General features: G+C 47.9%; 1 protein-coding gene across 1 annotated transcript; it reads left to right on the top strand.

Moving 5' to 3' along the window:
• Positions 1-1731: 1731 nt before the first annotated feature.
• zgc:100868 (uncharacterized protein LOC554458 homolog) lies at positions 1732-9064 on the top strand. The gene is made up of 10 exons (XM_062408299.1): positions 1732-1985; positions 3510-3530; positions 3755-3917; positions 4136-4404; positions 5667-5812; positions 7012-7390; positions 7500-7671; positions 7801-8054; positions 8127-8224; positions 8391-9064. The coding sequence occupies exons 1-10, from the start codon at positions 1820-1822 to the stop codon at positions 8688-8690; spliced, it is 1968 nt and encodes a 655-aa protein (XP_062264283.1). The 5' UTR covers positions 1732-1819; the 3' UTR covers positions 8691-9064.
• Positions 9065-9260: the final 196 nt, after the last annotated feature.

Here is a 9260-nt window from a genome sequence, read left to right as displayed (position 1 = left end):
AGAACCTGCAGACCTCCGCTCACAGCCTCTGCATGCTGGCGTCTGATCCGACCCTCAGGTTGTGACAGGTCGTTATTTTCAGTCCAGTAGAAGAAGAAGAGCAGCAGGTCGGTGAGTGACAGCTCCTCTGGGCGATGGTTTCTGAGCGAGGACATGATTTAATGATTATCACAGATAGTTTGAGTTTCTGCTGCTGTGAGGACTTCAGCTCCTCAGTCACTCATCACTATGTATCTCCCTGAGTCATCGTTACCATCAGTAAGGGTTACTGGACGAACCAGTGGAACCAGTTTCTCATCGACCAATAGAAACACAGAGAAAAACCCCTGTACATTGAGTTTCAGGTATTTGAAACTCAACTCCACTGACTGTAGATCGTTAAGAATCTGCTGGTTTGAAAACCTGATCCACTCGGACCAGCCGGGGTCGTCAGAGGTCAAAGGTCACTCCAGAGTTTCCCCTTCGTTAGGGCGTAATAACAAAGTTTTATTTATGAAGCACATTTCAGACACAGACGTGTTTGAAGAGACACAATGAAAAGAAAACTGATTAAAAACTGAAGTAAAAGATTAAAATGAATAAATAGATTGTTCTGGTTTTAAAGAAATGAAACAGACGTTGTGAATCAGTCCATCAGTTATCATACAACTCGGCTGATGACACTGTTCTTTATGTGGATACATAATTCATGTTTACATAAACAATACTTTACTTGTTAACAGCACTAATTATCTCGTCTGTCGTGTGGAATCGTTTTAAACACGGCACTTTATGGCTTTGGGGTTTTTCTCTCTGCTGCATTTTGTTTTGAATTTTTTGCATTTTTGGTGGAAGTGTTTGAATTATGGTTTCACTTCTATTAGAGGTCCCTTGGTTTGATTTCAGGAAGTGGCCAACGACAGCAGATACTAAGCTGCTGATGAGCTCGGCCCCATCGAGTAAAGTAACATTAATACATAAATCAATAAGACGATAAGTTCACGTTCTTTATCGTCACATGAGTCGAGCTGTTCCTGAAACCATTCATCTCAAACCAGCAGAGAATGTGTCACTGTGTTTTTCCTGTGACTCGAGTGAAGAATCCTCTTTCTGATGACCTCATCACTTCCTGTTTACATTCCATTCACTGCTGAAAATATAATAACTAATTTGTCGCTGCAGCCGAGGGAGAAACCATCATTTCTCATTTCATCGGCTTCTGTCGTCCAGTTTTGCATCTGAAACAATATTGGGACTAAAAACCTTTCTCTATGATTCCGTTGATTATGTTGATTATATTAATATCAATGCATCTACTTGATGGATTCCTTTTCTGCACAGAGTTCTCTTTCAGTCTGAGCTCGTTTCCCTGAGCAGTGAAGAATCCTCCGTCTGACAGCAGTCGCTCAGCGTGCAGAGCTGATAGAATGTCGACAGGTGAGAAAGCTTGTTGGAGCTGTTTTTGATTTCAGGCCTTTAAGGTGTTAGTTCGAGTCCAGTGGTTCCCAGCCTCTGGGTCGGGGACCGCCGGAGGGCCACCAGGAAACTCAGAGGGGTCGTCCTCACAGGAAACAGAAACGTTCTCATGCACAGATGTTATTTTAAAATATGATCGTGGATCATTCGAGGCGTCAGTGATGTGAATGGAAACATGAAAGTTTATTCAACTCAAATTCTTTAAAGATAAACTGGGACTTTTATTGAGCTTTTAATTGCTCGTCATTGTAAAAGTGTCATATTAATGTAGTGATCAATGTGCTGCTGAACGGAAGCAGCTGATTCGTTGTCAGGTGTGAGGGCGTGTCGCCGGCAGGTTACAATAGCAGCGGTAGAGCGAGGCATGTTTAGTATTCGCAGGGCAGAGAGAGAGAGAGAGAGAGAGAGAGAGAGAGAGAGAGAGAGAGACAGAAATAAGGTTTGTGCAGCAGATCACAGGTTTCCAGCTTCACTCATGGCGCTGTGCAGAGTCCTCTGTGTGGCGGCGCTGCTCGGCCTCCTGACGCCAGGTAAGAACCCGCCTCAGCTCCAGATCCCAGCAGAACTCTCAGAGGGAGGGAACTCTTTGAAACGAGTAGCTCGTCCATGAAAAACCACCAGAATGTGTGTAGAGAAAGGTTTAAAACCAGTGAACCCAGCAGCTCAGTGGTCTTTACAGCCGAGGACGACCGGATCAGTTGAACTTAAAAATCTGAATCATCAGGTTTCAAAAGTTAAAACGTCAGATTTGATTTTGTTTTTTAAACTGGTTCAAATTGTTTTGAGATCTTAAATTGAATATTAGTGCCTCCTGTGAAACTGAGGGGTGTTTTCCACAGAGTATTGTTTAAAGTGAAGTATTGTAACAATAATCAACTGTTTCACTCAGTTTAATTCTTATCTCATAGAATTAAGAGACAATAATTGTAAAAGTTGAGAAAAGAGTTTCTTGCTTCACAGAATCAAATTGATTTCAGCTTTGCACATTAATAATTTAAGATATGGACGTTGATCAACAGACAGAAGCCGAGTGAGGAACGTTGACAGACTGTCGTTGAGTAGATAAATCAAAATGTGACATTAAATTAACAACTAAAATAATTATATCTAATCAAAACCATATTTTTCCTTTTAAACTGATTCTGAGGAGTTTGAGATTAATGAGGTTTTATTATTGAATGTGTGAGACGTCCTGTTTCAGAACAGAATCTACAGGACGACAGGAAGTGAGTGACATTCAAAGGTTTGATAAAAACACGTGAAGCACAGACCTCATTCTTTTCTCCCTCGGTTTTCTGAACTTCTGTGATTTCAGTCATCCCCCCCCCCCCCCCCCCCCGCCTGTGTGTGTGTCTGTACAAAATAACTCAACAACACATGGACAGATTTACAACCGACTTGGAGAGAATATCATTTGGGAGTTTATCTCCACATCATTAACTTTTGGAGGCGATAGGTCAAAGGTCAGGTCGTCAAATATATTGATCCACGATAAAGTCACAATCAGAATAAATAATAGAGAGAAAAATAAAGGTTGATCAGAAAGTTATTCTCCATCATATGATCAGTAGAATCAGGAAGTGAAACCATGCAGGGCTAAAAGATCTGAACCTACAGATAAACAACATTAATGACGGAGAGAATCTGAATAATCTCTCCGTCATGTGATCTGCACGTGATCCTTGTTATGAAATGGTTTTACAATATAAAGAAGTGAGGAATGACTCAATAAATAGCTGCTGTAGCCTCAGCAGATAATTATCATCTTGTCTCGGATAAGTGTTTTACGCTGAGTGAGTGCCAGCTGGCTGTCATAACACAAGACGGCAGCAGCCACAGTGGAGACACTGGGAAGTGAAGCTGAAAGCGTCTGAGACGAACCAGTCAAACCAGTCTGAGAGGACAGGGAGACGTGTGATGAACCTGTCAGAGGACGAGGACGGACAGAGACGTGAACTCACTGAAACATGACTCATGACTTTATATCAACATAGAAATGAAAGTGATGACTCATTGTTGAAGAGATCACATCCGATTTGTTTTCTGTTTTTCAGGAACGCACTCACAACTCGCTGGTAAGTTTCTGTGAATATGTTGTTGTTGTTGACTGGGTCATAATAATGATGATATTATAATTTTGATTGTAAGACACTAAAAGAAGATTTAAATAAATAACACGTTCACACATTGAGTCGTTCTGAAGAGGTGAGTTTTGGGATGAAGGTCTCGACCTCTGAGATGATTAGGATGTCAGAAGCAGATCCTCTTCCTCATGTGTGTTTGTTGTGTGTCTGTGCAGATTGTGGTCAACCTGCTCTGAACACCAGGATCGTGGGGGGGGAGGTGGCCCCTGAGGGCAGCTGGCCCTGGCAGGTCAGTCTACACAGGTCTGGAAGTCACTTCTGTGGAGGATCGCTCATTAACAACGAATGGGTGGTGTCAGCTGCTCACTGCTTCTCCAGGTGAGAAGAGACAAACACTCACTGAACTAAATGTGTATTTGATAGTGTGTCGACCCCCCCCCCCCCCCCCCCCCCCCCCCCCCCAATCTAAGAATGGGACCAGTGGGCGCTGTGGTGTGGATGATGTTGGGAGATCGACCCAGCGTCTCTCCATCACGTGGATCCAGAGAAGATCTTAAAATAAACAGAGCTCTAAGTTTCTCGTCTTCTCATCGCAGCTCCAGCACAACCAACCTGGTCGTGTACCTGGGACGTCAGAGACAACAAGGGTCCAACCCCAACGAGGAGTCCCGCACCGTGTCACGGGTCATCACCCATCCCAGCTACAACTCAGTGACCAGTGACAACGACATCTCCCTCCTGAAGCTCTCCTCACCCGTCACCTTCACCAACTACATTCGGCCCGTCTGCCTCGCCGCCCCCGACAGCGTCTTCCACAGCGGGATCGACTCCTGGGTCACCGGCTGGGGCACGATCGGCTCAGGAGGTAGAGAGAGAGGGATGAGGGATGAGGGATGAGGGATGAGGGATGAGGGATGGATGATGGATGATGGATGAGGGATGAGGGATGACAGATGATGGATGGATGAGGGATGAGGGATGAGGGATGAGGGATGAGGGATGATGGAGGATGGAGGATGGATGATGGAGGATGGATGATGGATGATGGATGATGGAGGATGGATGGATGACGGATGACGGATGACGGATGACGGATGACGGATGACGGATGAGGGATGAGGGATGATGGATGGATGAGGGATGAGGGATGAGGGATGATGGAGGATGGATGATGGATGATGGAGGATGGAGGATGGATGATGGATGATGGAGGATGGATGATGGATGATGGATGAGGGATGATGGATGATGGATGATGGATGATGGATGATGGAGGATGGAGGATGGATTATGGATGATGGATGATGGATGATGGATGATGGAGGATGGAGGATGGATGATGGATGATGGATGAGGGATGAGGGATGAGGGATGATGGATGATGGATGATGGATGATGGAGGATGGATGATGGATGATGGATGATGGAGGATGGAGGATGGATGATGGATGATGGATGATGGATGATGGAGGATGGATGATGGATGATGGATGATGGATGATGGATGATGGAGGATGGATGATGGATGATGGATGAGGGATGAGGGATGAGGTATGATGGATGATGGATGATGGATGATGGAGGATGGATGATGGATGATGGATGATGGAGGATGGATGATGGATGATGGATGATGGAGGATGGATGATGGATGATGGATGATGGATGATGGATGATGGAGGATGGATGATGGATGATGGATGAGGGATGAGGGATGAGGGATGATGGATGATGGATGATGGATGATGGAGGATGGATGATGGATGATGGATGATGGATGATGGAGGATGGAGGATGGATGATGGATGATGGATGATGGATGATGGATGATGGAGGATGGATGATGGATGATGGATGAGGGATGAGGGATGATGGATGATGGATGAGGGATGAGGGATGATGGATGATGGAGGATGGAGGATGGATGATGGATGACACATGACACATGACACATGTCACATGACACATGACACATGACACATGACACATGTCACATGACACATGACACATGACACATGACACATGACACATGTCACATGACACATGACAAACCGAACCTGAATTGATATTTGTTCCGTTGACGTGAGAGGAGTTTTAAACGTGTTTCTCTGAACTGGTTCTGTTCAGTTCCTCTTCCTTTCCCTCAGAACCTGATGGAGGTGGAGGTGCCGGTGGTGGGCAACAGACAGTGTGACTGTGACTACGGCGTGGGTAGAATCACAGACAACATGATCTGTGCCGGGTTACGAGCTGGAGGGAAGGACTCGTGTCAGGTGATCATCTCACCACCTGTTGTGTCTTTACTTCCTGTGAAGAGGTTCCTGTCTCCATTTACTTCCTGTCTCCTGACATTTCCTGTCTCCTGATACTTCCTGTCTCCTGACACTTCCTGTCTCCTGATACTTCCTGTCTCCTGACACTTCCTGTCTCCTGATGCTTCCTGTCTCCTGACGCTTCCTGTCTCGTGACACTTCCTGTCTCCTGACACTTCCTGTCTCCTGATACTTCCTGTCTCCTGACGCTTCCTGTCTCCTGACACTTCTTGTCATCTGATACTTCCTGTCTCCTGACATTTCCTGTCTCCTGATACTTCCTGTCTCCTGACACTTCCTGTCTCCTGATACTTCCTGTCTCCTGACACTTCCTGTCTCCTGACACTTCCTGTCTCCTGACGCTTCCTGTCTCCTGATACTTCCTGTCTCCTAACGCTTCCTGTCTCCTGACGCTTCCTGTCATCTGATACTTCCTGTCTCCTGACACTTCCTGTCATCTGATACTTCCTGTCTCCTGACACTTCTTGTCATCTGACACTTCCTGTCTCCTGACACTTCTTGTCATCTGATACTTCCTGTCTCCTGACATTTCCTGTCTCCTGATACTTCCTGTCTCCTGACACTTCCTGTCTCCTGACGCTTCCTGTCTCCTGACGCTTCCTGTCTCCTGACGCTTCCTGTCTCCTGACACTTCCTGTCTCCTGATACTTCCTGTCTCCTGACGCTTCCTGTCTCCTGACACTTCCTGTCTCCTGACACTTCTTGTCATCTGATACTTCCTGTCTCCTGACATTTCCTGTCTCCTGATACTTCCTGTCTCCTGACACTTCCTGTCTCCTGACACTTCCTGTCTCCTGACGCTTCCTGTCTCCTGATACTTCCTGTCTCCTGACGCTTCCTGTCTCCTGACGCTTCCTGTCATCTGATACTTCCTGTCTCCTGACACTTCTTGTCATCTGATACTTCCTGTCTCCTGACACTTCTTGTCATCTGACACTTCCTGTCTCCTGACACTTCTTGTCATCTGATACTTCCTGTCTCCTGACATTTCCTGTCTCCTGATACTTCCTGTCTCCTGACACTTCCTGTCTCCTGACGCTTCCTGTCTCCTGACGCTTCCTGTCTCCTGACACTTCCTGTCTCCTGATACTTCCTGTCTCCTGACGCTTCCTGTCTCCTGACGCTTCCTGTCCCCTCAGGGAGACTCCGGCGGCCCGATGGTGAGCAAGCAGAACAGCCGCTGGATCCTGGAGGGCGTGGTGAGTTTTGGACGAGGTTGTGCGTTGCCTAAATTCCCAGGAGTCTACACCCGAGTGTCCCGCTATCAGGCATGGATCAACAGCCACATCACCACCAACCAGCCGGGCTACGTCACCTTCTCCTCCAGTGGGACGGACAGCGACCTGAGCGTCACCTGTACAGGTCTCCCAGCGCCTCCCACCATCGAGGTCCTGCCTGACACCACCACCACCACCGTCCTGCCTCTCACCACCACCACCACCGTCCTGCCTCTCACCACCACCACCGTCCTGCCTCTCACCACCACCACCACCACCCCCCCCACGACCACAGCCCAACGTGAGTCTCTGTACCAACTGGTTTTTAACCTCTAAATGAGACTCGTTCACTGGTTCTATTTAGACGAGGTCAACTGGCTGAACTGTCTTCTTCCATCCTCCCTCTCCAGCTGTGGTCTGCGGCCGAGCCCCCTTGAACACTCGGATCCCGGGGGGGAGCTCCGTGGTGACGGCGGGCGTGTGGCCGTGGATGGTGAGTCTGCAGAAGGATGGAGGTCACGTGTGTGGCGGGACACTGGTGGCCGTGGACGCTGTGCTGAGTCAGGCCAGCTGTTTCTCCAGGTAAGACACCAGGAGAGAACAACACAGGTCTGTTGAGCTTCATGTCTGGACAGTGTGAGAGGGGGGGGGGGGGGTCTATGGAATGGAAGTTCTCCTCAGGCCTCATGTGGTTCCCTCTCCCTCCCACAGTTCACCCTCAGCGTCTGAGTGGACCGTCGTCCTGGGTCGTCTGAAACAAAATGGATCGAATCCCTTTGAGGTGACGCTGAGAGTGAGGAACATCACGCTGAGCAACCTGACCGGCTCCAACGTGGCGCTGCTGCATCTGGAGTCCCGACCGGCGCTGAGCGACTACATCCAGCCCCTCTGCCTGGACCCTGGGCGGAGCTTCAGTGAGGGCTCCACGTGCTGGGCCTCCGGCTGGAGCTCTGGACGAGGAGGGGGTGAGTTCCTCTCACGCTTTGACCTCTGACCTCATGATGTGTGAGTCTCATGTTGTCATTCTTCCACTTCAGAGGAACGAGTTCTGCAGGAGGTCCAGACGTCGGTGTCCGACTGCGGCAACGCGTCCAGCTCGGACAGCTTCTGTACAGGACGTTTGACACTGGAGCAGGTGAATAATGAGATGATTGTTATTATTGAGATGTTATTAATGTGGGTGTGGACCCTCAGCTGACGATGTCCTGGCTCAGCCTCGGTTTTACTTTACATCTGATGGATCTTTTCATGGTTAAAATCCAAGAAGCTGGTTGGATGTGATGTCTCTGCTGTTTGCTCAGGGTGCCTCGGGGGGGCCACTGATGTGTAAGCAGGACGGCTCTTGGTTCCAGGCGTCTGTGTTATCAGCTGACAACTCCACCACGACAACACGAGCCGACCCCGTGACCGTCTTCACCAAACTGAACAAGTACCAGACGTTCCTCTCTGAGAACTTGGGGAGGTTTCTCTCTCCGGCCTCCAGCAGCACCAACACCACAGCAGCCAACACCACCTCCACCCCGACCACCAGCAGCGGGGCCACCCCTCACTTCCTCCTCCACCTCGTCCTCCTCTCACCGGGTCTCCAGCTCTTCTTGTAGAAACCTCCATCTTGATCCGTGACCAGTGAGGAAGTGACTGACTCATGAGTGTAGTGGAGGAACCTGGGACTCGACTCCGAGGAGCAGTGTGTGACTTGTTTCCTTTGATCTCCCCGCAGAATCAACAAACCAATAAATGAAGATGATCTTCCACAAACTCTGATGGAGACATATTCTGTTCATCTCCAGGTTTATCATAACAATCAGTGTCATTGCTGTCAAATGTGTCCGTGCTCTACTGTTCAGAAAGCATCACTTCCCTCAGCTCCTCTGTTCAGCCTGTCAGAAACACTGAGCTCCTGTCTGAAGAAAGGGGGGGGGGGGGTTATGATATGTTTCCTTTAATGTTTGAATGTCAGTTGTATATGAGATGTGTTGAGTTAAGCTGCACTGAACATGATACTGTAAATCCTCTCGTTCCAGAATGTCATGGTTCTGCACCTGTAACTTTTTCATCAGTAAAAAAATAACAGTCATATAATCTTTTGTGTCAAATTCTGAATCCTGAAGATGATTGATTCTTTTTTTAAATACTGTGTGAATCAGTGATTCATTACAAACAATGCATCG

Source organism: Platichthys flesus, chromosome 16 (assembly GCF_949316205.1).
Source record: "Platichthys flesus chromosome 16, fPlaFle2.1, whole genome shotgun sequence".
Taxonomy (NCBI): Eukaryota; Metazoa; Chordata; class Actinopteri; order Pleuronectiformes; family Pleuronectidae; genus Platichthys; species Platichthys flesus.
This window is presented reverse-complemented; position numbering and strand designations above follow the sequence as displayed.

What these genes read in the sequence shown, in the direction of transcription:
- zgc:100868 (XM_062408299.1), top strand. Translation starts at nt 1,820, where the DNA reads ATGTTTAGTATTCGCAGGGCAGAGAGAGAGAGAGAGAGAGAGAGAGAG. An exon ending in AACGCACTCACAACTCGCTG is followed by an intron (nt 3,531 to 3,754) that starts GTAAGTTTCTGT and finishes GTGTCTGTGCAG; the next exon opens with ATTGTGGTCAACCTGCTCTG. An exon ending in GAGCTCTGGACGAGGAGGGG is followed by an intron (nt 8,055 to 8,126) that starts GTGAGTTCCTCT and finishes CTTCCACTTCAG; the next exon opens with AGGAACGAGTTCTGCAGGAG.